Consider the following 27,683-nt stretch of genomic DNA (forward strand, 5'->3'; position numbering starts at 1 on the left):
AGAGCCCGAGGACCATAACTGCTGCACAGTGAGCCACGGTGAGGAGCCCCAGACCTTCCACCTGCGCTGGGCAGGGGGATGGAGGGCCCAAGAGCAGCCCCAATCCCGTTCCCCTGCCTCCCAGGAGGCACCCCCCAGGGAAGGTAAGAGTCTGGGATTCTCTTCCAACCCTCATCTTCTGTGATTCTACTGTGACAATCCTGATTTTTATTGTCTAGTGTATGTCAAGCAAGAGTTAAAGTTTAGCTAACAGCTAAGGCAGAAACCGCAGATCAGGCAGGAATGCTTTAGAGCCCCAAGGACAGTGGTTTCTGTCAATACATGAGAACTCAGATATTCAAATGTCCACCCAGTAACTCAGCTTACAAAGTCACAAAACTGGGGGACTGGGCAAGGAAAGGGCAGATGAAATTCACTGTTGATAAGTGCAAAGTAATGCACAGTGAAAAACATAATGCCAACAAGACATACAAAATGATGGGATCGAAATTAGCTGTTACCACTCAGGAAAGAGATCTTGGAGTCACTGGGGATAGTTCTCTGAAATCCTCCATTTATGGTGAAGCAGCAGTCAAAGACTGAACAGAATGTTAGGTACCATTAGGAAAGGGATAGATAATAAATAGAAAATATCATATTGCATCAGTACAAAGCCATGGCACGCCCCCATCTTGAATACCGCATGCACTTCCATTTGCCCTATCTCAGAAAAGATACATTTGAACTGTAAAACTACAGAGAAGGACAACAAAAATGTTTAGGGGTCTGGAACAACTTCCATATGAGGAGAGATTGACAGACCCATAAGACTTGGACATTTCATCTTGGAAAAGAGACGACTTAGTGGGGATATGACTAAGCTCCTCCTCATAAGCTTGGAGCACGGGGTTGGACTAGATACCTCCTGAGGTCCCTTCCAACCCTGATATTCTATGATAACACAAGAACTGGGGTCACCAAATGAAATTAATAGGCAGCAGGTTTAAAACAAATAAAAGGAAGTATTTCTTCACACAACGTGCATCCAGCCTGCAGAACTCATTGCCAAGGGATGTTGTAAAGGCCAAAAGTTAATTGGGTCCAAAAAAGAATTTGATTCAGGAGAAAGCATGACTCTGCATTATTATCTGGCAAAGGAATTCTTCTTGTGTTCCTGTTTTGTGATGTCATAGGAGTTTAACTCCCTCAGTTTCTGATACTCTCAGCATGCTGAGCTGCCAGCTGTCCCCTCCCCAGTCACTAGCTCCAGAGAGGAAGGATGGTTCAGTGGATAAAGTGCTACCCTGGGGCACAGAGGATCTAGCTTAATTCCAGGCTCTCCCACAGACTTCTCCCGTGACCTTGGGCAACTCACTTAGTTCCTTTGTGCAGCAAAAATAAGTGTTTTAATACGGCTCAATATAGAGGTATAAATCTAGGAACAAGGAAAACAGGCAATCTATACCAGATGGGGAACCCAATCCTGGGAAACAGTGACTCTGAAAATGACTTGGGGGTTATAATCAGCTGAACACGAGCTCCCAGTTCGGTTCTAGGGCTCAAAAAGTGAGTGCAATCTGTGATGTACAACCAGGGGAATCTCGAGTAGGGGCAGAGAGGTAATTTTATCTCTGTGTTTGGCCCTGGTGTGACCACTGTTGGGATCCAGTTCTGGTGTCTACTGTTCAAAAAGGAAGTTGCTAAATTGGAGGGGTGTCAGAGAATAACTATGGGAATGATTAACGGATTAGAAAACCTGCCTTACAGTGATGGACTCGAGCTCTATCTGTTTAGCATAACAAAGAGAAGGTTATGGTGTGATTTGATCACAGTCCATAAATACCAGCATGAGGAACAAATGTTTAACAATGGGCCCTTCAATCAAGGAGAGAAGATTATAACAGGATCCAATGGCTGGAAGCTGAAGCTAGACAAATTGAGACTGGAACTAAGGTGTAATTTTTTTTAACAATGAGGGTAATTAACCATAGGAACAATTTAGCAATAGCCATGGCAGATTCTCCATCACTGACAATTGTTAAATCTAGGCTGGATGTTGTTCTAACAGCTCTGCTCTAGGGGTTATTGCAGGGCAGGTCTCTGGCCTGTTCTATACAAGGGGTCAGACTAGGTGATCACAATGGTGTCTTCTGGTCTTGGGATCTGCTCACTGGTTTTAGTAGCACGGCCCTGCCGCACAGGGGGTTGTACTGATAAATATGTTAGTGATTGCGAGGTGCTCGGACGCTACAATAATTGGGGTCAGAGCTACGTGCCTTAGAGAATTCAGTTCTATGTGCCTCATAAGGGCAATTTGAGGCACTGGGTGGAGAACTTGAACTCTTCCCAACACCTCTTGGTGATGAGGCCTGTCATTAGCATGGCCCCCTTTGACGAGGGAGTTCTGGGTGCCTCCTGCAGCTGGGCAGTAAGAGGGGGAATCAGGACGTGATTTCAGAGAGCGAAGGATCTGGAGAACATTGCCTGGCCGAACAGAGCCCTGCTGGGCTGCCGCTCAGTCTGATCCTGACCCTCACCTGCTCCATGAGCACTGAGAACCTCTGTAGCACTGGAGATAGACCTCACACCCTGCATCCAAATTTCCAACATCACCAAGTTTGGGGGCACTTAGATTGGGGGAGGAGTTGTGTGGGTCCCATAGAGAGCTAGCAGCAGGCATGTGGAGCTTGGCTTGGGTCACTCCCATGTCGATTAAGAATGTGCATGGCCTTGCTTACCCAGTGTGTGCCTGTCTCACGCCTGACTAGGGGAGGAGACCCTCTGAGTTGTGCCTCAGGAACCCAGCGGCTCTGCGAGCCCGTCACTGGTATGTCTGGCTGTCTGTGGTGTAACCCTGTTCCTCACAACATGGGGCTCTGCAGCCAAGTGCAGAGGGAAACAGCGTCTCTGCAACTGATGGACTGTGTGACCACTCACTAACCCTCAGTGCCTGCGTTTGTGGGTGCTCGGCTTGAGATACGGCCAGCAGCACCAGCTCCTGGGATTTCATCAGGAGTCTTGCACCATTTCCCATCTTTCTTAAAGCCCGAACTTCTGGAATCAAGACACTGCTTGGCAATCTCACCTTTCAGTTTTGACAGGCCCAGCAGGGTTCTCTGCTGTGCCAGCAGAGCTCCCCCATGCGCTGCAGAGAGTGGGGATGGCAAAGGCCAGTTAAAGTGGTTTGATTCTCTGGCCTGTTCTCTGTCTTCCTCAGTGGAGTTTAGAGCAGCCTGGGGGCTGGGCTGACCTCTGCCCATTGAGAACGGCTTCCAGGAGCACAGATCATTCCGGCCAAGTCTGAATTCCCTGCAGTGCCGCTCTGTGAATACCTGAAGCTCATGGGTGGCGCGAGCTTCTTCTCAGTGGCAGGGGCGGCTCCAGGCACTAGCACGCCAAGCGTGTGCTTGGGGCGGCAAGCCACGGGGGGCGCTCTGCTGGTCTCCACAAGGACTGCAGGCAGGTTGCCTTCGGCGGCATGCCTGCGGAGGGTCCGCTGGTCCCGCGGCTGCCTGCCTGCCGTGCTTGAGGCGGCAAAATATCTAGAGCCACCCCTGCTCAGTGGGGAGGAGGATGAGAAAGCCCTAGCTCCCCTCACTACGAGGCCCTGCTCCTCTTTCCCCCAAGTCCCCACAACCCCCCCAGGGCAGCTGGAGGGTCCGGGTTCCCCAGAGTGACCCTTTCTCCCTGGGCGGCACTTACCGTGGCTTGGCTCTGGCTTCCAGCCTCTCTAGTGGACGGGTTTGGGGGGGAAGATGAGGGGGAAGGGTCGCAGAGGGGATGGAGCTCCTGCCTGTGTCCCGCTTTTCCCTTTAGAAAGGGGGGCCATCCTGCACTGAGCGGGCTGGGCTGGGAGAGGAGCTAGCAGTGCCTCTGTCAGGGTGCTGAGGCCTGTTTCCACCCCTTTGCATTGCTGGGGCAGCACCGATGGAGGGGAAAGACGGCCCAGATAATGGGCCAGAATCTCTTGCCAGGACTCCTGTGTGTCAGACCCTCACTCACAGACACAGCTCTGCTCCACATCTGGGGCACTGCGGCTAGATGGGGGTGCCCTCCGTAGGTGTGCTGAATGCAGAGCCATCAACGGGCGTGGAGGGGCTGGGCTGCCTGAATGGCTTCTCCTGGGGTTCCTGTGTTAATCATGTCTCTGGCATGACTCAGTCACAAGCCCTTTCCTGAGGATGTAGGGGAAGGATGCATGACTGTGCCCCATGAAAATCCCCTGTCCAGAGCTGGAGCAGCCTCCAAGGATCACACAGCACCCAGAGCACTCAGGAAGGGCCAGAACTGTGACTGCAGAACAGCTCTGCAGCTTTTTTCATGGCCCCTGGATGTTTAACCAGAGACGGGACAGTGACAGACCCAGGGGCGGCAGCTTATATGGGCTCGAGGTGCTTAAGCACCAGGAATATTCAAGGCTGAGGGCTCTGCTCCACCAATATTTGGAGCTGGGTTTCTCCCCTGCCCCCGCCTCGGAGCTTCCCTGCCTGAAAGAAAACAGCCAGTGCCTCTCTCCTTTGTTTGTGCTGCTTCTGCCTAAGGCTATAGAGATCAGCGGCCAGCAGCCTCTTGGAGCACCGGGGGAGGGGAAGAGGGAGAGAGGAGGAGGAAGGAGGCACACAGGTGCTTGGGAGCTCTCTCCCCCGCCTCCCCCCTCGGCACCCAGGGGCAGCAGCAGGGGTGGGGAGGCCACACATGATGGCAACCCCCCGCCCCGGTGTGACGAACTGGGAATGTTCTTAGTGTTTTCTCTGAATACTGTGTTGGTGCCTCAGTGTCCCCTCTGCAGTTCTTAAGTATCTAGGTGGTGGGATAAGGGGGTGTGATTGCTGCAGAGCAAAGGGCCAGTGCACCTAAATACCAGACACTCTGATTCCTAGCAAATGATGGCCTGGGCTCTTCCTCTGCAAAGGTGCCAACTGAAGGTGTTGGAGACAAAGAGGTCAGGTGACCTCCTGGCCCAGGAAAGGGGCTGAGCAGAGAGGAGGGGCTGGAGGGGGTTTGGGATTCTGGAGCTGGCTGGGGACGAGGAGTGAGGGCAGACGGGGGAGTCTGGCTCACTGCCCCCAGAATGGACCCGGCCGAGGGGTCCGGTTCGCGGTACCTACAAGCTCTGTTTTAGATCATGTTCCTGTCATCAAATAAACCTCTGTTTTACTGGCTGGCTGAGAGTCATGTCTGACTGTGAAGTGGGGGTGCAGGACCCTCTGGCTTCCCCAGGACCCCGCTGGGGCGGGCTTGCTGTGGCAAGTGCACAGAGGGGCAGAGGATGCTGAATGCTCCAAGGAGAGACCCAGGAGGTGAAGCCGTATGAGCTTCTTGCCCTGAAAAAGTCTGCTCCAAGGGAGAGGAGGCTCCCCAAAGTCCTGACTGGCTTTGTGAGGAGCAGTTCCAGAGCATCACCCGGGGACTCCGTGACACCCGGAACCCACCATAGGGGAGGTGAGTGGGCTTTCTGGACCTGAGAGAGTCCCTAGGAGCATGTGCAGTGACTGTGGTGCAGAGTGAGTGTGCTGTGCGGGGGGCGGGGGGAAGGGGGAAGAGAAGGGATCCCTCCCCTGGAGCTTGCTGCTGCCGGTAACGGGGTGGGGGGAGAGTCCTCTCTGGCCCTAGCCCTGGGGCAGCCTGTCTGCATCCCAAGTTCTTTATCCCCAGCCCTGCCCCACCCCAGAGCCTGCGCTCCCAGCACCCCAACCCTGAGCACCCTCCTGCACTGTGAACCCCTCATACCCAGCCCCACCCCAGAGCCCTCACCTGAGGGGAAAAACATGCAACTTAAATTTGGTGGTCAGTTTGGAGTATCATTGTGTTTAGCGCAATACTTGATTATTTTACACCCCTTTAAAGTATATAATTAGTCGTATACAGGTGTTACAAGGTGGGAATGTTCTTAATGTTTTCTCTGAATACTGTGTGGGTGCCTCTGTTTCCCCTATGCATTTCTCAAGGATCTAGATGGTGGGATACAGGGGTGTGATTGTTGTAGAGCCCTAGAGGGCCAGTGTGATGCCGTCTGCACAGAGAATGGCTGAAACCTTGTTTCTGTGCAACTGATGGCCTGGGCCGCTCTCCTGCAAGCTGCCAACTAAAGGTGTTGGAGAACAAAGAGATCATGTGGCCTCCTAATACCTGGAAAAGAGACAAAGGCCAGAGGAGGGAGTGTCAGTGCCTGTGCAGACTTCCAGGAAGCGCATGGTGTGGAAGGGGATGCTGGGATGCTTTGGAACTACTCCATACAAAGCCAGTCAGGACTCCGGGGGAGCCTCCTCTCTCTGAGCAGACTGTCTCCAGGGCAAGAAGCTTACACCTTCCAGGGTCTGACCTCAGAGCATTCAGCATGCCCTTCCACACTGTGCGCTTTCCGCAGCGTGTGTGCCCAGGCAGGTCCTGGGGCAACCAGAGGTCCCTGCACCCCAACTCTGCAGTCAGTCGTGACTCTCAGCCAGCCGGTAAAACAGAAGGTTTATTAGATGACAGGATCACAGTCTAAAACAGAGCTTGTAGGTACAGAAAACAGGACCCCTCTGTCAGGTCTATCTTGGAGGGTGGGCAGCCTAGATCCAAGTTCTGGGCCTCTCCCCATTTCCCCAGCCAGCTCCAAACTGACACTCCCTCCTCTAGCCTCTGTGTCTCTTCTGGACAAGGAGGCCACCTGATCTCTTTGTCCCCAACACCTTCAGTTGGCACCTTGCAGGGGAAACTGAGGCACCCACACAGTATTCAGAGAAAACATTAAGAACATTCCCAATGTGTCACAACCGGTACAACAAAATTTAGTACCGTATATTGAAGCAGGCAAGTGCTGTTTCTGTCTTTCCACTTTTAATTGACCCTTGTAATCTTGTGGTGCTGACACATTGTAGCTTCATTTTATATCGGCTTACAGGGCGAGAGCGGGGGGTGGGGACCACCATTTTGGGCACCACCAAAAATTATACAAACCTGCTGCCTATGGACAGACCAGGTGTTATGGGAAACAACATCCACATCCCTTCTCTTTATTGAGAGTATAGAGAGGAATTCTGAGGTTGGAGCAGCCACCAACGTGGCAATTAATGGGCCAACATCCCACCGGTCCCCTGGCTCCCAACGAACACAGTCACTTTGAAAATGCTGCTGCCTGCCTTGGTCTCCTTCCCCCAGTGCCCTGTCCTCCCTCACCAGCCCCCCTTCCATTGCTCCAGGTATTAGACCCCATCTGAACCTTGCTCTACAGAGTAGAGATCAGTAGCCCATGTAGTCTTGGATGTAAAGCTCCAGGATGGAATAGGTGGTCCATGTTATCTTCTCCTGTGTCAGCAGGGCTGCAGCTGGTTCATGAACTGAACCGTCATTTGACGAATGCCCTGATTATCCCTGCACGCAGGTGTCTGTTTTTCACGCTGTACACGATTGGATTAATCAGGGGTGGGACCAGCAGGGAGATGTATCCCAGGAAAATTTGAAGCAAGGGAGATGATCCCTTTCCAAATCTGTGTAACACAGATAAGCCAATCTCTGGTGAATAGAACAGCAGGACGGCGCAGAGGTGGGAGACGCAGGTGTTCAGGGCCCTGAGGCACTCTGCATTGGACGCGATGCTCAGCACTGTTTTGAAGATCATCACATAAGAGAGAAATATGAACAGCGAGTCCAATCCCACCGTTAAGAGTGTAACAAACAAGCCATAGATGCTGTTGACTGTGATATCTGAACAAGCCATCTTCATGACCTCCTGGTGCAGGCAGTAGGAGTGGGAGAGGACATTGGCTCGACAGTATTGGAACCTTTTCAGTAGAAAGGGGAGTGGGAATATTACAGCTACACCTCTTAGCGCAAACACCAGTCCCATATTGGCTATTCTTGGCAGGGTTAAGATGGAAGCATATCTCAGTGGGTCACGGATTGCGATGAAGCGGTCAAAGGCCATCAACAAGAGCACGGAGGATTCAATGAATTGAAGTGAGTGGATGAAGAACAGCTGGGCAAAACAGGCTTCGAAGCTGATCTCCCGAGAGTTAAACAAGTATATGCCCAGTATCGTCGGCATGGTGGATACCGATAAGCCAAGGTCTGTGACGGCCAACATGGAAAGGAAAATGTACATGGGCTCATGGAGCCTTGAATCTGTTTTTATAATGAACAGAATGACTGAATTTCCTACTATTGAAATAACATACATTAAGCAGAAGGGGATAGAGATCCAGAGATGGACGTCTTCCTGCCCAGGTATCCCGGTGAGAAGGAACACTGCAGAGTTGAATTTGGTGTCATTGACAGCTGACATAATATACTGGGCAGGTCCAATGAATTTTTTACTTTCCTTCCTGAAAAGAAAAAAAGAAGAGGAGACTAGATGATATTTAATGAGACATCTTTCTGCTCTCAGTGCAAGTCTAGAGACACCAAAGAGCTCAAGGCAGATCAGCAAGAATATAGTCTTGGATTTACAACACCGAGAGAAAGATAGGCACTGCCAGACTGGATTAGACCTGTAGCCCAGTATCAAGTGACCAGTACCAGATGCTGCAGGGGAAGGTGGAAGACGCCCTGCAATAGGCAGCTATGTGATAACCTGCTTCCAGGGAAAAATTCCCCTCCCCCTCGAGACACAATAGTTAGACATATTTTGTGTTCTAAATCAGGGAGGCTTCGAGCCCTTCCAAGACTTTAAAAAAAAAATCTTCACTGCTGTAATTAAATATTCTGGTAACCCATATGCGCCTACAGTCCCTCTCTGAATCCTGCTAAATTCTTGTCCCCAATGATATCTTGTGGCTTTGAATTTCACAGCCTACTTGAGCGCTGTGTGATTTTACAGTTGTGACCTTCACACTGACTCTCCTTCTGGCCTTCCACTTCTGAGTGTGGCCTATTTTATCTTGACATGTGTGTGAACACATGGTGAGAGCATAGTGAATGCTGTCATTGTATTTATCTGTCCTGCACTGAAGCTATTTATAAACATATTTCAATACCTCATTTTATATATATATATATATATAAAATTTTCTCTACTCCTGAGAGTTCAAATTATGCCACTGCCTCTTTGCAGTACAATGGATAAAATTTTAGGGCCAGGTTTTTAATTCAGTAACATTGACTTCAAAAGTATAACTCCAGATTTACATGTGTAAATTCAATCAGAACCGAACTCTATTAATTTTCCCTTACCAAATGCTCCCAGTTGTACACTCTGACCCACAAAAACACTTCCAAGAGAAGCTGAATTGCTTTGAATGGCCAATGTTGACTGAATCCAGAGAATTCAGTCATCCTACAGGCTTTTCTTCATCCTCACAGGACCAGCGTCTTCTCCCCATTTAGAGGTCTGTCGATATCTCGCAAATCACAAGCTAAAACAGAGTTACTTCAGCTGGGCAGGGGAGGTGTTGCCATCACAAATGGGTATTCAAATTGGTGAATACTGCAAACATTGGTGTTGCACTAATATACAGCTAAGTGTGCAAATTACTTCAGCCATTTTCATGTAAGAGGTGATGGGCATAAATAACACTCCCCTTTCCTGCACCTCAGCTCTACTCTTTGCTGAAACATTGACCAGCAGTTCTGGTCTCTCAGGACTTTTTGGAAAGTCTTGCACAAATATTGCAGAGTTATTGTGTGCATGACCCTAAGTGTAAATGTTAGAAAATATCATGAAACTATTGCAAACAGTTTGTAGAGCACTTCTGAAATACTTTCTAAAGCAAATGTCATTAAGATGCAAAGTTACCACTGCTCCTTCCTGTAGATATTCCAACAACTCTGCTACTAGCTTTTGATATACATGCACATCATGAAAGTTTGGTCTGTAATATTTAAATTACAATGAAGAGTTTGGGCATAGCTTTTATACATCTGTTCTCTAGAATACACATCATTGCATTCTTTCTCCTCTGATCTTCTTTCAGAGATGATTTCTCAGGTTACAGTGGGTCTTAAAATGTGGCGTCTGTCATCTGGATTTCTTCAGAACCTGAAAAGATCATAGCATCTCAGCCCTCAGTCAATCATTTGTCAGCAAACAAAAGTCTAGTAGCTCCTCTCTCCCTGGGTTTAAAGCTGTCCAGTTCTCCTCAGGTTCTGTTCTGTAGGACTGTAGTCTATATACAGAGTGGTAACAAGCATTGGCGGGGTAAGTATATACAATATTCATTCCTTGAGCTCTCACTCTCTAATACATAGCAACCCCAACACCTGGTATTCAGGTATTATGAGTGTTTGAATGAAGTAAGTGGATTTCAAAGTCAAATGCATTAGTATTCATGGAAATGGAACTTCATTTCACACAGGAAATTAGTCTATTGCTCTCTCTCTCTCTCTCTGCCTATGTCCTGTATGTATAAAATACATAGCACCCGGGAAAGGCATTGGGGCAGACATGGAGCTGAGCTGCCATAATGAATGTGTCTGTTAAACCCAGTTCTTGGGATGTTTCCTGTCTAGCTATACTGGGTTGACTATTGGGATGTTTATGTTATGGCTGTATTGGTTTAACCCAGTCTGGTGCTTCTTAGTTTAATCTCAGGCTGCTGGAAAACAAGCAGGAAGGGAAGCAACCGCTCAAGAAAAGCCACCACTCAGTCAGCACTTCAGGGATTTTGAGAGACAATAGTGGAGCTACAAGCTGGGAAGAGCCTATTTCCAGGCTACAGCCACATTACAGAGCTTGTTTTGCCAGGGCTGGGAGCCTGTCCAGAGATGCGGCAGCTCTTGCTGAGAAGCTCTTCAGATGGACAGACACAGACACCGCTAGGGAAGTCTGAAGGCCCTCAGCCTGTCTGGGTCCCCGTCAGATTGGGAGGGCTTGGAGTCAGAGATGTGTACAGATTGTTGTTTGAAAACCCTCTTATTCTCCCATGTTACACTTTATTCCTGCTGTTCAGATTAAAACGTATTTTGGTTCAAGAAGGCTGGTCACTCATCTCACCACTGCTCACAGACTCCCAGAGAGAAGGACCACAGGCACCAAAGCCTCTCGGACACATAGGGGGCTGTAGCACAGGGTGGGAGGGTGGGAGTATCATGGGATTCCATGCCAGGAGAGGGCAGGGTACAAGACCTGACATCTGAAATTCAGAGACCAGAGATGGGGCTGAGATGCTGGTTGCCCTGTAACTCTGAGGGATCTCCACAGGGAAGAAATTATAGAGCCCTCAGCCAGTCAGGAAACAGAAATATGCCCTGTCGGACTTGTTACCACAGAGCAATGCAGCTCTGAAATCCTGCATTCACAGTCAAACCAGAGAATAAAACTTTTGAAAATTATCTGCTGATTAAATTTCCAGAAGCAAATAAACCTGAGGCAATTTGGGAACTAGTCACTGATATTCCGTGGGGTCTCCTATCGCTCAGCCTCTGGCAGGGTCGGACCGAGAACTTACAGCATTTCTAGAAATGGCAGCCCTTGAGAAATCCTGACTTGGAGCATCGGGGTTTTTGCACTCTGACTTTGCTTTGAATCTCAGATTTCTGTGTAGCTTGAATAACCGACCATTGACCCTAGGAAGATGTAGGGGAGGGGTTCGCAAGCTACCTAGTGCTGCCTGCCCTCCAACCCCATCACTGACTCACTCAGGGAGCCCAGCTGAGTCCTCTGTTGCTGCACAGAACATCCGCAAATGTGAACAGCTTGGAGCTTTTCCTCTATTCATTGTAAAGAGAGTGAAACCTGCCAACTTACCCAATTCCTGCTAGGAGGGGAGCTGCTGATACCACAAGTCTTCACCCTAAAGGACAAGGAGTCATCAGAGAGGCTGCATGAGCAGCAGGCAGCATCTGTTCAGACACGGAGGGAAGTGTCTTTAAGAAGCCTGTCTGCACATCCCTTGGGGGCCACTTGGCCATCAGGGAACTTCAGCTGCTTGGCTTCCTGTGCAGCAGCTTTAACCCCATCATGGCCAATGCAAACTTTAGGAGGCCAATTAACAGGGGATGGATGGTGATCCTACCCACCTGGACTGCTGTGCAAGCCTTACTGCAGGATCTATTCCTGGAATCCAGGCATGTCATCAATGTTTGTGTGGTTCTGATTAGTCACATGGCTACCTTGAGGTGGCCAAGTGCTAACAGTCATGATGTCAAAGCTGTCATCTTGCTAAAATAAAATAGAATAATAGAATAATAAATAATAGTAATAATAATAATATAGGACCATATTTCTCTCAGCAACCTCTTTTCTGCATTACAAACCCAGGGTGCAGGTAGGTGGGTGGTGCCACCTGCTGTCGTGCTGGGTGATAACAGTGCCTGGAGAGCCTGGCTGTGTCCATCCCCCCCCACCCCCACCCCAGAGCACCGTGAGAGAGGCCAGCCCTCCTGAATTGTTGGGAGCTTAGCAGTGTCACCGGCTCCCAGGCTGCACCCCGGTCATAACTGGCCACAGAGATTTTAGTACAAACTGATAAATTAAACAGGAAAAGTCACCAGGACCAGAAGGAACTCATATATCAAATTGCAGAACTACTAAATGTGGTATGAAACCTGTAATTTAAATTGGCCTCTCTGCTGGATGACGCAAATAGCTAATGTGATACTGATTTTTTTTAAAAAAGGCTTCAGAGGTGATCCCAGAAATTACAGGCCACTAATCCTAATGTCAGTACCTCGCAAATTGTTTGAAAGTAAAATAAAGAACAGACACATACAGGAACATGACTTGTTGGGGAAGAGTCAGCATTGCTTTTGTAAAGGGAAATCATACCTTACTAATCTATAAGAATTATTTGAATGGGTCAACACAAATGTGGGCAAGGTTGATCCAGAAGATATAGTTGTTAAGGGGCTTATTTCTTCACCCTCTCACTTCCCTGGTCCTTCTCGCATGAACAGAGAGCAACCATACCCGAAGTCCAAAGGCGCAAAAAATTCAATGTTTATTGGGGTGAACTTCCAGCCAGCACAATTCCAGTTTCCTTCCTTAGTGTCCCCCTTCCTAGCTCTGACACCACAGAGCCTTGCCTGTGTCCCTGTTCCTGTTCCCATTTCCCCCTTTAGCAAAACATGATACCAATTCCCCCACCCCCATCCCCAGTCCCTGTTCCCAACCCTGCCCCCTCACTTCTTGATTGACTGCAGACTATATAGTAAAACTTGAATTCTGCTTAGCTATACCTTAACCAATCGTTTTACTGAAATTCAACTAACCAATCTTCACATATTGTAACAAGATTATCTAACCAATTATATCCCACCACCTTAATTGGTTTACACCCAACAAAATTAATTATACAGTAGACAGAAACAATCACAGAACCAGACAGAGACCATGCAAATAAACTTACAAAACAATACAGAAGTGAGGATTTCACAACTACATCTATACAGACATAAGGGTTTTCCAGCTGTGTTTATTGATAAGTGAGTTCTTACCAGACAGGATGCTATCAAACTAAGTTTCCTTTTACATCTTCTAGGCTCTACCCTTTCTCTGGAGGTGATAGATCGGATCCCCTTCCTAACAGCCCCAGATTGCCTGATTTCAATATGACTAAACAGGGCCTCAGACTGTCACAGTAAGAGAAGGCCATTACACAGACAGAGATTTTTGATTCTTTCTTTTATACCTCTATAACTAGCTAAGTGATAAGAATACACCTAAATTCATAAAGTATAGGCCAGACAGGCTTGAATATGTATATTCTAACAATAATGTACTTGAACTTCCAGAAAGCCTTTGACAAGATCCCTCACTAAAGGCTCTTAAGAAAAGTAAGCAGTCATGGGAGAAGAAGGAAGCTTCTCTCCTGGAGCAGTAACTGGTTACAAGATAGGAAACAAAGGGTAGGAATAAATGGTCAGTTTTCAGAATGGTGACAGTTAACTAGTTGTGTCCGACAGGGGTCTATACTGGGACCAGTGCTGTTCCACATATTCATAAATGATCTGGAAAATGGGTGAGCAGTGAGGTGGCAAAATTTGCAGAGGGTATAAAATTATTCAGTATACTTAAGACCAGAGCAGACTGTCAGGAGTTACATAGGGATCTCACAAAAATCAGTGACTGTGCAACAAAGAGGCAGATGATATTTAGTGTTGATAAATGCAAAGTAATACACACTGGAAAAGATAATACCCACTATATAAAATGAGGGTTCCAAATTAGCTGTTACCACTAAAGAAAGAGATCTTGGAGTCATTGTGGCTAGTTCTCAGAAAACATCCTCTCAATGTGCAGCGGCAGTCAAACAAGTGAACCGAATGTTGGGAACCAGGGGTGGCAGATGTAATAGGCCAGGACAGGCTGAGCACCCCGATGCAGCTGCAGACGCCAGACACCAGTTGAGGGGTTTGCACAGGGAATTTTTGGTTATTATTATGCGCCTGCAGGTTCTAGGGTGGCTGAGGAGGCAATGTTAGGTACTGAGCTTCGTGTGTTCATCAGTGATCTCCCTGGGCTCCATGTTGATTACTGATGAACCCAGGAAGCTAAATAGCACATACCACTGTGCCAGGTTGTCACCCCCAGAGTGCAGTCTGGGAGCTGTGGGGACTGTTGTGCCCCTAAACCCTCCAGCTGGTCTGGCCAATCAAACACTGCTTTTTTGGTGACTCAGTGAGCCCCTGAAAACTGTGTTATCACCCAATATGACAGCAGGTGGTGCCACACACCCATTGGAGCTACCTGAGTGCTTTACCTAAGCCACTCAAAGACAGGCAGGAGACAACAGCCAATTTCCGAGCTCCCCAACCTTGCAAGCTTGTTGGAGTATAAACCCAGAATTATACCGTCTGTACAGCATAAGCTCATTAATATAGGTCACTTTATCCTTGATGTGGGAAAGATATTCAACAGCCTTTGTACACAGAGCTGAGATTTTCCCCAGACACCTTACTCAAAACGTGATGGTAAAGATAAAGCATAAAACAAGTTTATTAACTACAAAAAGATGGATTTTAAGCGAATAAGTCAGGTCTCCGTGGACCACTTAATTATCTTTCCAAATGTTGTTTGTACCGTTCGCTAAGTATTGTAAAGCACTTTGAATAAATGTGCTACATAAAAAAATAATTAACGGGTTTTTGTTCTACAAATAAAAGCACACAACTCATATTTTAATATCAGTAGTGTTACCTTTCTAATGCAGTGGATGTGCCCTCGCTCCTGCACTGCAGCAGCCCCCGAGCTGGGGCTGGGAAGGAGGGCCATTTCTCCCCAACAGCTGCAGCTCTGGAGCTGGGGAAAGTCGCCTCTTTCTCTGGCCAACATAGCCCTGAACATCCCAAATTCCCCCACCCCTTCTTCTCACCCCACTGCCCCCTCTCACCTACCCCCTACTCCCCACAAAGCCACCACCTCACCTTACATGTGTGTCTTCTCCAGAGTCCAGGCACCTAATTAGTGGAGCCACATCTGCACAGCTCCACTAATTAGGTGGGTGGCCCTTCATTTTCTTGTTTGTGGCTACCCAGGTGCGCACCTTAGAGGGAACTATCCGCAGACTACCTGAATGGAGCTCTTGGACCACTGGGGGTCCACAGACCACAGTTTGAGAACCTCTGTTATAAGTGATAGCAAACAGATCACCTAGAAAATAAACTAAAATGCAAATTAAGCCTAATGTTCTAGATAGACTGGATATGAATTGCCAGTTTCTCACCCTGACTGATGATACAAGCAGTCCACCAAGTTTCCATACACAGGCTAGAAATCCCTTTAGGCTGGGATCCAGCACTTCCCCCAGTTCAGTCTTTGTTCCTCAGGTGTTTCAAGGAGGTCTCTTGTGTGGGGAGTGAAGCCAAGGTATGATGTCACTCCCCGCCTTATATAGTTTTTCCATAGGGCGGGGACCCTTTGTTTCAAGCCAACTCCTCAGTCCAGTTTGTGGAAAAATATAGGTAGTAAAATGGAGTCCAGTGTCATGTGGTCTGGTCCCATACTCTTGCATACACTGCTGAGTCATAGCAGTCATTACTTATAGGCTGGCTGAAAGGTTCACGGGAAGGTGAAGTTCTTCCATGATCCATTGTGTTTGCTGATGAGTGAGGAGCATTGTCTAGCTTCTTCATTGCTGTACCTGAAATGCTAGTTGTGGGTGTTACCCAGAATAAACACATATGAAATACAGCTACATAGTCAATATTCATAACTCCAGGTACAAAAATGATACATGCATAGAAATAAGATAACCATATTGAACAAATCATAATTTTCCCAATGGCACCTCACAAGACATATCTTGTACCATACGCATCAGAATTATGTCATAATCAGCTCATAATCATACCACTATGAAGAATATGAGGTGAAGTATCACACCTCCCCCCTTAGTTTTCTGCTGGAGGGTTAGTCACTGACTGATGTGGAGGAGGTGTGCCTAATATTCTCTTTAGGCTTCGTCCATATAATTTCTAAGTGTTATCAAACACTGTAGTGTCTATCACTATAAGGCAGGTTTCTAATCCTTTAGTCATTCTCATGGCTCTTCACTGACCCCTCTCCTTTTTATCAATTTCAACACCTGAAGAGGACACAGGACCCCTGCAGAGGTCACACCAGTGCCAAATACAGAGATAAAATAAGCTTTTTTCTCCTACTCGAGATTCCCCTGGTTGTACATCACGGATTGTGCTAACTTTCTTGGCCGTTGCCTTGCATTGGGAGCTCATGTTCAGCTGATTATCCACAATGCCACCAAGTCAATTTCAGAGTTGCTGCTTCCCAGGACAGAGTCCCCCATCTGGTAAGGATGGCCTGTGTCCCTTGTTCCTAAATGTAAACATTTCCAATGAGCCATATTAAAACACATATTGCTGAGGCACAATGGGATTAAGTGAGTTGTCCAAGGTCACAGCAGAAGTCTGTGGAAGAGCCTGAAACGGAAGCCAGTTCTTCTTCGTTCCAGGCCAGCACTTTAACCACTGAACAAGCTGAGTTGCCAGCTGCTCCCTCCCCAGCCTCTCTGGGGCTAGTGGCTGGGGAGGGAGCAGCTGGCAACTCAGCATGGTGAGATTACCAGAAACTAAGGAAATTAAACTCCTGTGATTTCACTGAATTGGAACCAAAGCACAATTCCTTTTCCAGATGATAACACTGAGTCATGCTTTCTCCTGAATCTATTGAGGGACAAATCCATTGGCCAGGGCACGGAGCAGGGTCATAGTGGACAAGCAACTCCACATGAACTCCCAGTGTGATGCAAAATGGGCGAATGTGACCCATAGAGACATAAGAATGGAAGGGACCTCCTGGGTCAATGAGTCCATGCCCCTGCTATGGCAGGAGACCCCGGCATATCATCTGGTCCATAAACTTGCCAAACTCCATCTTAAAAAAAAGCTGGGTTCGTTGCCCCGCACTGGTCCTGTTGGGAGGCTGTTCCAGAACTTCCCTCCTCTGATGGTCAGAAATCTCCTTCTCCTTTCCAGACTCAGTTTATTTCTGGCCAGTTTGTCCTAATTTATTCTTGTGCCAACACAGTCCTTTAGCTTGGGGAACAATGCATCTTGGAATGCTCCAATCCAGATAAGAAGTCTTCCTGGAGACATACAAGATACCATGTGGACAATGGCTTCTGCCTGTAAAGACTGTGAGTCATGCATGGACATGTGACTTGTCCAGGTGACTCCAGAACTCCATCTTGGAGCTGAACTTTGCATAGGAGTGAGGAAGGGGGTCTCCACCCACAAGAGAAAGTCTATTTAAACCCATGGGAGACCCCTCCATTTTGTCTTCAGCTGGCTAAGGAAGGTGCCTCTCCACCCCCCAGGATACTTGAAGGAAACTGGAACAAAGAACAGTAACTACAGGGGGTGTGAGTGAATTCAGACCCTGGGTCTTTGTCCTGGGCTGGCAGGGAAAACAGGGATAGAAGTAGTCTGGGCACATCAGGTGGCAGCTCCCAGGGGGGTTTCTGTGGCCCAGCCCGTCACAGCCCCTTTCTTCTGGAAGCAGCCTCTGGGAACTGAACCCTGTGTGAGCCTGGGCCTAGTTACCATAGTGCACAGCTGTGTTCATGTTACGTGGTCACAGTGCCCTCAGACTACTTTCTCCCAGATGAGGGAGACTGTCTAAGATGAGTATCAGAGGGGTAGCCGTGTTAGTCTGGATCTGTAAAAGCAACAAAGAATCCTGTGGCACCTTATAGACTAACAGACGTTTTGCAGCATGAGCTTTCGGGGTGAATACCCACTTCTTCGGATGCAAGTCTGTCGTCTGTTAGTCTATAAGGTGCCACAGGATTCTTTGTTGCTGTCTAAGATGAGACCTCCATGGCCATTGCTCCATTGCATCTCAGTTAGACCCATTCAGCCTCAATGGCTGAAAACACTGGTCACGTGACTGTGCTGAAACGCTCGGCGTCCCAATGAGACTCCAACACTCTTCTCAAAAATCCACTACCTACCCTTCACTGTCACCTCTGAGTGCCCCCACATCTGCCACAGAGACCAAGGGGCTGGACTCATGGGGCTTCCCACAAGCCAGCTGTCATAAGAGGCTGTGGTCAGAGGCCTTTTATAGACCAATGTCAGAGGTGTTGCTCTGTGGAACCCTGACACAGCCCGGATCTTAGGGTCTCAGGGTATCTGAGCACCTGGAATGTATTTATCCTCCCGGCACCACTGTGAGGCAGGGCAGGGCTTTTATCCACCTGTGCAGAAGCTCAGAGACAGCCAATGGCTTGTCCATGGTCATGCACCACAAGGGAATCAAACCGAGCTGTCTTGAGTCGCAGAACAGTGCCCAGACCACAGGACCAGCCTTCCAGCCATCTGAGCGGCGACAGGCCTGGCTGGATTCTCAGCTGTGCCAGCAGAGCTCCCTTCTGCGCTGCAGAGAGTGTGGATGGCAAGGAGCCTGTTATAGTGGTTTGATTTGCTGGCCTGTTCTCCAAGTGCCTCAGTGGAGTTTAGAGCTGCCTAGGGGATGGGCTGACCTCCGCCCATTGGTAACGGCTTCCAAGAGCACATCACATGTACGGGGAGATTTTGGCAAACCAGTAAAGTGCCTGAAACCACTATGGCTTATTGCTAAAAGTGGCCATGTAGCAAACTCAGCTTGACCAAGGCAGGAGGGGAGGGAGTTTTGGCTGCCACAGAAAGGGCAGCTTGACCCCGCAGCCTTCCTGATAAGAATTGTGTTGAAGTTGCTGATACACTTTAGAAGAGCAGGATGTGCCCCTGAAATGCCTATTGGGGTCTCCAGGCTGCAAACTCTGGAAAAACCCACACCTGGTTAATCAATAATCAGAAGGAGCCTCTTGCTTGACCATTGGAACTGCCTGCTTAACAAGTTTTCTGTAAGGGACATGTCATTCTATTACTAATGTATAAATAAGGGGGGAAAGCTTGAGATAGTGGGACTCTTTGGGACTGGACTCTCCCTCTGGATGCATCTTGTGTTCCCCACTGGCAGACGGGCTGCCACTGTGCCACTTGAGAGCCATACTCAGCTTTGAGTAATTATCGAGGGTTGGGGATGTGTTACTAACCTGTTGTGGACGTGTGTAAGTGCTTGAGACTAAGTAAGTTTTGCTTTAAGTGAAAGCACTCTTGTGTTGTCCTGTTTGCGTCAGCCATCTATCGGTCGGACGGCCGTGTCTCCCCTGATTTATTTCCTGGCACCTCCTCACACAGAGTAAAAGTCACCGAGAGCTTTGGGTTGCAAGAACCCCGTGTAACAGACACTCTGGCCAAGTCCCTGATGACAGGTCCCGACCCAGACTGTTCCCTGGGGGTCTGAGGAAGCCCAGTAGGCACCCTGAGCTTTCTTCTAGGGTCCTTGCAATGACTTACTCTCAGCCTGGAATACTAAAAACAAGATCCCCCTTTATGGGGTCACATTAATTCAGTTTCCTCCGAAACATAGGCTCTCCTATCCTCCGGCCCCATCCTCCTTCTTTACTCAGTAGCCCCCCACCGACCTCCTTGCTGGGGTCACTGCTGGTACAGGCTTGTCACACCACATTCTCCTCCTTTTCCCCGGAGGCCCCACCCCCTGACCCATCTCCTTCCACTAATCCCTTCCCCCTGCTCCTCCACTCTCCCCAAGGCTCCGCCCGCCAGACAGGCTGAAACTGGGCTGTGGTAAGAGCTACCCCGGGATACCAGGCTGCTGCAGGGAGCCTCAGACTCTCCACCTTCCCCTGGGGCATGCATCCTGGGGTAGGGACACAGGCTGGGGGCTTCTCTTGCACTCTGCATCCCCCTGTCTAGGACAGGTGGAGGTCTGGGGCTCCTCACAGTGTCTCTTGCTCCCTGGGCAGCTCTTACCACCTTGCGGCTCTAGCTTCTGGCCTGGAGAGAGGGTGGAGCTTTGGGTAACGAGGAGGCGTAGGGGTGTGGTATTGGGGGAAGAGATGGGGCAGAGGGTGCAGACTCAGAGGAAGAGGAGGAGCAGAGTGTGGACCCTCAAGGGGGAAGAAGAGGAGCAGGGGTGGGGTCACAGAGAGGACAGGGATCCTACACATGTCACACTTTTGCTTTTTGAAAAGCGGTCACCCTACACTGAATGGGCTGGGCTGGAAAAGGAGCTCGCTGTGCCTCTGTGGGGGAGTTGAAGACCGTCTCCACTCTTTTTTCAAGCATCTGGGGCAGCACAAATGGAGGAGAGGAGGAGAGAATCTCTTGCCAGTTCTCTGGTGTGTCAGACCCTCACTCAGACACTCAGCATTCCTATGCTTTGGTGGGCAGTGGGCTCAGCAGGTATGTGGTGTGCACAGCCATTGATGGGGCTCCCTGAATGGCTTCTCCAAGGGATCCTATGTTAATCATGTCTCTGACACGACTCTGTCACAAGTATGTGGCTGAGGGCATGGGGGAAGGGTGGGTGTCCGTGCCGATTGAATACCCCTGTCCGCAGCTGGTGCAGTTCTCATATATCATACAGCACCCAGAGTGCTCAGAAAAGGCCAGGGGTGTGACTGCAGAACAGCTTTCTTCATGGCCTGTGGATGTTTAGCCAGAAACGGGACAGTGACAGGCCAGGTGTAATGGGAAACATCATCCAACCCCCTTCATTTTATGTATGCATCTGATGAAGTGGGGTTTAGCCCACTAAAGCTTATGCCCAGATAAATTTATTAGTGTCAAAAGTTGTTTTTCCTGATACAGACTAATGCAGCTACCACTCTAAAACCGTTTACTTTATTGAGTGTATCAAAAGGAATCCTGAGGTTGGCGCTTCTACCAGTGTGGCAATTTACGGGCCAACATTCCACCGGTATCCCAGCTCTCCACGAACACAGTCACTCTGTAAATGCTGCTACCTGCTTTGGTCTACTTCCCGCAATGCACTGTCCTCTCTTACCAGCCCCTCTCCCAGTCCTCCAGGCCTTAGACCCCAACTGAACCTCTCTCTACACAGTGCAGATGAGTAGCTCATGTCGTCTTGGATGTCAGGTCCAGGATGGAATAGATGGCCCGTGTTTTTCGGCTACCATGTCACCAGTATTGAAGCTGGGTGATGAACTGACTCTTCACTTGACAAACAATCTGATTATCCTCGCACGAAGGTGTTTGCTTTTCACGCTGTACACAATTGGGTTCATCAGGGGTGGAACCAGCAGGTAGATGTAGCCCAAGAGAATCTGAAGCAAGGGAGAAGAGCCCTTCCCGAATCTGTGTATCACAGACAGGCCAATCATTGGTGTGTAGAAGAGCAGGACAGCACAGAGGTGGGAGACGCAGGTGTTCAGGGCCCTGAGGCACTCTGCAGTGGATGCGACGCTCAGCACTGTTTTGAGGATCATCACATAAGAGAAGACTATAACCAGTGAGTCCAACCCCACTGTTAAGAGTGTAGTAAACAAGCCATAGATGCTGTTGATTGAGATATCCGAACAAGCCATCTTCATGACGTCCTGGTGCACACAGTAGGAATGGGACAGGACATTGGCTCGACAGTATCTGAACCGTTTCAGGAGAAGAGGGAGTGGGATAATTATGGCCACCCCTCTTAGCACAAACACCAGTCCCATCTTGGCTATTCTTGGCAGGGTTAAGATAGAGACATATCTCAGCGGGTCACGGATTGCAACAAAACGGTCAAAGGCCATCAACAAGAGCATGGAGGATTCAATGCATTGAAGTGAGTGGATGAAGAACAGCTGGGCTAAACAGGCATCAAGGCTGATCTCCCTAGAATTAAACCAGAATATGCCCAGTGTTGTAGGTATTGTGACTATCGATATGCCAAGGTCTGTGGTGGCCAACATGGAAAGGAAAATGTACATGGGCTCATGGAGGCTTGGATCTGTTTTTATAATGAATAGAATGACTGAATTTCCTACTATAGAAATAAAATACATTAAGCAGAAGGGGACAGAGATCCAGGGATGGACGTCTTCCCGCCCAGGTATCCCGGTGAGAAGGAACACTGCAGAGTTGTATTTGGTATCATTGACAGCTGACATAATGTACTGGATAGGTCTGAGGAGTTTTAAACTTTATTTTCTGAAACATAAAAGAACAGGAGACTCAATGATATTTAACAAGACACCTTGCTGTTCTCAGTGCAAGTCTAGAGACTCCCAGGATATCAAGGAATATCAGCAAAAACATAGTCTTGGATTTACACCACAAATTGTAAGATAGGTACTGCCACTCTGGATTGGACCTGTAGTCCATAGCTCAGTATCCAGTGGCCACTTCCAGAAGCTTCAGAAGAAGGTGGAAGAAGCCCTGCAATAGGCAGGTATGAGATATCTGCTCCCAGGGAATGCTTCCCCCTTACACCTATTAATCAGACAAATTTTGTGATGGAAATCAGGAAGGTTTAGAGACCTTCCAAGAGATTTGAAAACTACCCTGACAACTGTAATTGAATTTTATGGTTACCCAAACTAATATCCAGTCCTAAGCTCTTGGCCCCATTGATATCTTCTGGTTGGCAGTGCCGCAGCACATTTGAACACTGTGCGATTTTACAGCTGTGACTTCACCAAAGACACCTTTTCTGGCTCTCTACTTCTGAGTGTTGCACATTGTATTATGACATGTATAAGTACATGGAAAGTGCTTGGAGAAAATGGTCATTGTATTTATCTGTTCTGCCACTACCTCTTTCCAGCGCATGGAATAAATTCTTAGGGATAGGTTCTTAATTCAATAACATTGACTTCAACTGCATCACTCCAGATTTACATGGTATATTCGATCAGAACCTGGATATATTAACTTTCCCTTAACAAATGCTGACCCTGATACATTCTGATCCCCAAGAATCCCACCAAGAGGAGATGAAGTGCCTGGCCAATGTTGACTGAATCCAGAGATTTCGATCATCCTACAGGCTTCTCTTCATCCGCACAGGACCCACATCTTATCCCCAGGTAAGGGTCTGTAGCTACATGGCAAGTTACAAGCTAACACAGACAGTTAATTCAGCGGGTTGAGTGAGGGTTTGGCATCACAAATGGGTGAATGGGTTTAAATAGGTGTAAATTATGTACAACCTCTATTACACTACCCTTCCCCGCACCTCAGCTCTACTCTGCTGCAAGAGAAACCAGTGGTTCGGTTCTCGCATGACTTTTATGAAGGTATTGCACAGGTATTTCAGAGGGATTCTGTTCATGGTCCTGAATGTCAGTTTTAGACACAGCTTCTGGTCAGTTACCAGGAGACAGTATCATACAACTGTTCACTGAATTAAGAGTTAATAGCACAAATCCATTGCTAAGAGAAAGTGGAGCACTTCTGAAATAATTACTAAAGCAAAAGCCATTAAGCAGTAACATTACCACCACGCTGTCCTGCAGAGATTCCACCAACTCTGCTGCTGGTTTTCTGTATACATGAACATCATGAAAGTTTGATTTGTAATATTTGTATTACAAGGAAAAGTTTTGGCATAACTTTTACATATCTGTACATTCTTTCCCCTTTGATCTGCTTTCAGAGCTGATTTCTCAGGTTAGAATGGGACTTAAAATGTAGTAAAAAGAACAGGAGTACTTGTGGCACCTTAGAGACTAACAAATTTATTTCAGCATAAGCTTTCGTGGGCTACAGCTCACTTCTTCGGATGCATAGAATGGAACACACAGACAGGAGATATTTATACATACAGAGAACATGAAAAGGTGGAAATATGCATACTTAATTCGAGCCTGTTTTTGAAGTTTTTTTGTTGCAAAATTGCCACCTTCAAGTCTGTCACTAAGTAGTTAGAGAGGTTGAAGTGTTCTCCCACTGGTTTTTGAATGTTATGCTTCCTGATGTCAGATTTGTGTCCATTTATTCTTTTGCATAGAGACTGTCTGGTTTGGCCAATGCACATGGCAGAGGGGCATTGCTGGCACATGATGGCATATATCACATTGGTAGATGTGCAAGTGAACGAGCCCCTGATGGCGTGGCTGATGTGATTAGGCCCTATGATGGTGTCATTTGAATAGATATGTGGACAGAGCTGGCATCGGGCTTTGTTGCAAGGATAGGTTCCTGGGTTAGTGTTTATGTTGTATGGTGTGCGGTTGCTTCAAAAACAGACTCCAAAGAGAGACTGCTGAACTCAAATTAATATGCAAATTAGATACAATTAACTTAGGTTTAAACAGAGACTGGGAATGGTTGGGTCATTACACTAATTGAATCTATTTCCCTATGTTAAGTTCTCCTCACACCTTCTATGAGTCATCTCAATTAGACTCCTCCTATTGGTATGCGTACTTCCACCTTTTCATGTTCTCTATATGTGTAAATATCTCCTGTCTGTGTGTTCCATTCTGTTCATCCGAAGAAGTGAGCTGTAGCCCACGAAAGCTCATGCTGAAATAAATTTGTTAGTCTCTAAGGTGGCACAAGTACTCCTGTTCTTTTTGTGGATACAGACTAACACGGCTGCTACTCTGAAACCTGTTAAAATGTAGCGTCTGTCATCAGGATTTCCTCAGAACCTGAAAAGATCCCAGTGTCTCAGCCCTCATTCAGCTCAGGTTCTGGTCAGTCAGTCTGCAGCCTGTATCCGGAGTGGTAACAGCCATTGGGATCAGTATAGAAAATAATCCTTCTCTGAGCTCTCACTCTCTAGTACATAGTGACCCCAGCACCTGTTATTCAGACACAATGAGGGTTTGCAGAAAGTGGATTTCAAGGTCAAATGCATGTGGAACTTCATTTCCCACATGAAAGTAGTTTATTGCTCTCTCTCGCTCTGACTGTCTATGTCCTGTATTCATAAAATCCGTAGCACCTGGGACCAGCATTGGGACAGACATGGAGCTGAGCTGCCTAAATGAATGTGTATATTAAACCCAGTTCTTGGAATGTTTGCTGTGTAACTATATTGGGTTAACTATTGGGACATTTATGTTTTGGCTGTATTGTATTAAATCAGTATGGATCTTCTTATTTTAACAGCAGGCTGCTGGAAAACAAGAGGAAGGGAAGAAATAGCTGAAGATAAGCCATCTCTCAGTAAGGACTTCAGGGAGGTTGAGAGACAACACCGGAACTACAAGCTGAGAAAAGCCTATATCAAGGCTCCAGCCAGGTTAGTGTTTTGCCAGCGCTGGGAGTCTGTGCAGAGGTGGGTCAGCTGTTGCTGAGAAAATTTTCAGACTGACAGGCACAGTCACCACTGGGGAAGTCTGAAGGCCCTAGGCTTCCCTAGGTGCCCATCAGAGAGGGAGGGCTTGGGGTCAGATGTGTACAGATTGTTCTTTGTTTGAAAACCCTCTTATTCTCCCATGTTACACTTTATTCCTATTGTTCAGATTAAACTGTACTTTGGTTCAAGAAGGCTGGCTGGTCTCTCATCTCACCACTAGTCACAGACTCCCAGAGGGAAGAACCATAGGTGTCGAACCCAATCAGACTTGCTTAGCAAGCACAGTCAACCCACAATGTGCTGTAGCCCAGGGAGGATCACAGGATTCCACCCATGACATGAAAGGGTACGAGTCCTATCATCTGGCACTTGAAGGCTAGAGATGCAGGTAGCCCTGTAATTCTGAGAGTTATCTATGGGGCAGAAATGCTGAAACCCTCAGCCAGTCAGGATATAGTAATACGCCCTATCAGACCTTTTACCACAGAGCAACGCAGCTCTGAATTCCTGCATTCACAATCAAGCCAGAAAATAAAACCTTTTTGAGAATGCATTTGCCGATGTGATTTCCAGGAGCAAATAAGCCCGAGGGGATTTGGGAACTAGTCACTGACTTTTTGTGGGGTCTTCTCTCCCTCAACCCCTGACAGGATCAGTCCCAGAGCACACAGCACCTCTAGAAATGGGACCCCTGGAGAAATACTTACTCGGGGATCAGGGTTTAAAAACTCTGAGCTCACTTTGAATGTCATATTACTGTGGAGCTTTCACAACCCACCGTGGACCATGGGCAGATGTAGGGGAGGAGTTCCCAAGCTACCTATTTCTGCCTGCCATCCAGCCCGTCACTGAGTCATCCCAACAGATGACTCCTCTGTCGCTGCACAGAACATCTGCAAATGGAAACAGCTTGCAGCCTTTATCCTTCACTTTGCATTTTAAAGATAGTGAAACCTGCCAACTTACCCAATTCCTGCTAGAAGGGGAGCCACTGTCACCAGAGGTCTTCACCTTAAAGGACAAGGAGTCATCGGAGAGGCTGCATGGGTAGCAGGCAGTATCTGTTCAGACAGGGAGGAAACTGTCTTTATGGAGCATGTCTGCACATTCCCTTGGGGGGACTTGGCCATGAGGGAACCTCAGCTGCTTCGCTTAGTGTGCACCAGCTGTAACCCCCGTCACGGCTAATGGCAAACTGAAGGAAGTCGAATCACAGGGGATGCCTGGTGATCTTACCCACCTGGACTGCAGCGCAAGCCCAGCTGCAAGCTCTGCTCCTGAAACTCATGCTTGTCATCATTGTTCATATGCTTCTGATTAGCAACATGGCTACCTTGAGGACAGCCATGTGGTAATGATGCTACTGCCACAGCTGTGATCCTGAGAACATAAGAAAATAAGAATGGCCCTACTGGGTCAGACCAAAGGTCCACCTAGCCCAGTAACCTGTCTTACAACAGTGGCCAGTGCCAGGTGCCCCAGAGGGAATGAACAGAACACGTAATCATCATGTGATTCATCCCCTGTCGCTCATTCCCAGCTTCTGGAAAACAGAGGCTAGGGACACTGTCCCTGCCCATCCTGGCTAATAGCCATAGATGGACCTATCCTCCATGAGTTTATCTAGTTCTTTTTTGAACCCTGTTATAGTCTTGGCCTTCACAACATCCTCTGGCAAGGATTTCCACAGGCTGACTGTGCATTGTGTGAAGAAATACTTCTTTTATTTGTTTTAAACCTGCTGCCTATTAATTTCATTTGGTGACCCCTAGTTCTTGTGTTACGAGAAATAGTAAACAATACTTCCTTATCTACTTTCTTTACACCAGTCATGATTTTATAGACCTCAATCATTTCTCCCCTTAGCCGACTCTTTTCCAAGCTGAAAAGTCCCAGGCTTATTAATCTCTCTGTCGTCAATGCTCCCGGTGTGGTGCTCTGCTCTGTTCAATGTTGATATCAATCGGCTGCATGTGTGTGTTCCCTCTGTGTGCTGCCCTGGCTCTGCAGATCTCTGGCACAGCAGACCTCGAGAGAAACCCCAATGACCACAGACTCTAGTAAGGTACGAAGTCACCCGGGCCAGGTTTATTGTCAAACGAAGCACAGTAATAGTTTCCCGTAGACTCTACTCTACAGGACATGCTACAAATATGTGCCCCCTGGCAATGGACTCAGCTCAGTCAGTGGCAGGACTCTCCACTGCCCCCTAGTCTGGACAAAGACGTCC

General features: G+C 47.9%; 2 protein-coding genes across 5 annotated transcripts; both read right to left on the reverse strand.

The window, feature by feature from the left end:
- Positions 1–7,309: 7,309 nt before the first annotated feature.
- LOC120394525 (olfactory receptor 51G2-like) lies at positions 7,310–16,079 on the reverse strand. Of its 4 annotated transcripts, none has more exons than XR_005592322.1 (4): positions 15,561–16,079; positions 11,917–12,058; positions 11,645–11,739; positions 9,853–9,937 (listed from the first exon to the last, which is right to left on the reverse strand). XR_005592322.1 is itself a non-coding variant. In XM_039518741.1 (3 exons), the coding sequence occupies exon 3, from the start codon at positions 8,243–8,245 to the stop codon at positions 7,310–7,312; it is 936 nt and encodes a 311-aa protein (XP_039374675.1). In that variant the 5' UTR covers positions 8,246–8,285; positions 11,645–11,690; positions 15,561–15,594. The 4 variants fall into 4 exon arrangements, 1 of the variants encoding a protein (XP_039374675.1); XR_005592323.1 differs by lacking the exon at positions 9,853–9,937 and adding an exon at positions 9,940–10,064 and having other exon boundaries at positions 11,645–11,690; XR_005592324.1 differs by lacking the exon at positions 9,853–9,937 and adding an exon at positions 9,940–10,064.
- A 5,298-nt stretch (positions 16,080–21,377) lies between these two features.
- Positions 21,378–22,313, reverse strand: LOC120394527 (olfactory receptor 51G2-like). Its single transcript, XM_039518743.1, has one exon. The coding sequence runs from the start codon at positions 22,311–22,313 to the stop codon at positions 21,378–21,380; it is 936 nt and encodes a 311-aa protein (XP_039374677.1).
- Between the last annotated feature and the right edge of the window lie 5,370 nt (positions 22,314–27,683).

The sequence above is a fragment of the Mauremys reevesii genome, unplaced genomic scaffold, assembly GCF_016161935.1.
Source record: "Mauremys reevesii isolate NIE-2019 unplaced genomic scaffold, ASM1616193v1 Contig63, whole genome shotgun sequence".
Lineage (NCBI taxonomy): Eukaryota > Metazoa > Chordata > Testudines > Geoemydidae > Mauremys > Mauremys reevesii.

Bases quoted from the DNA above. Each gene is read 5' to 3' on its own strand.
- LOC120394525 (XM_039518741.1), bottom strand. From the start codon at position 8,245: ATGTCAGCTGTCAATGACACCAAATTCAACTCTGCAGTGTTCCTTCTC.
- LOC120394527 (XM_039518743.1), bottom strand. From the start codon at position 22,313: ATGTCAGCTGTCAATGATACCAAATACAACTCTGCAGTGTTCCTTCTC.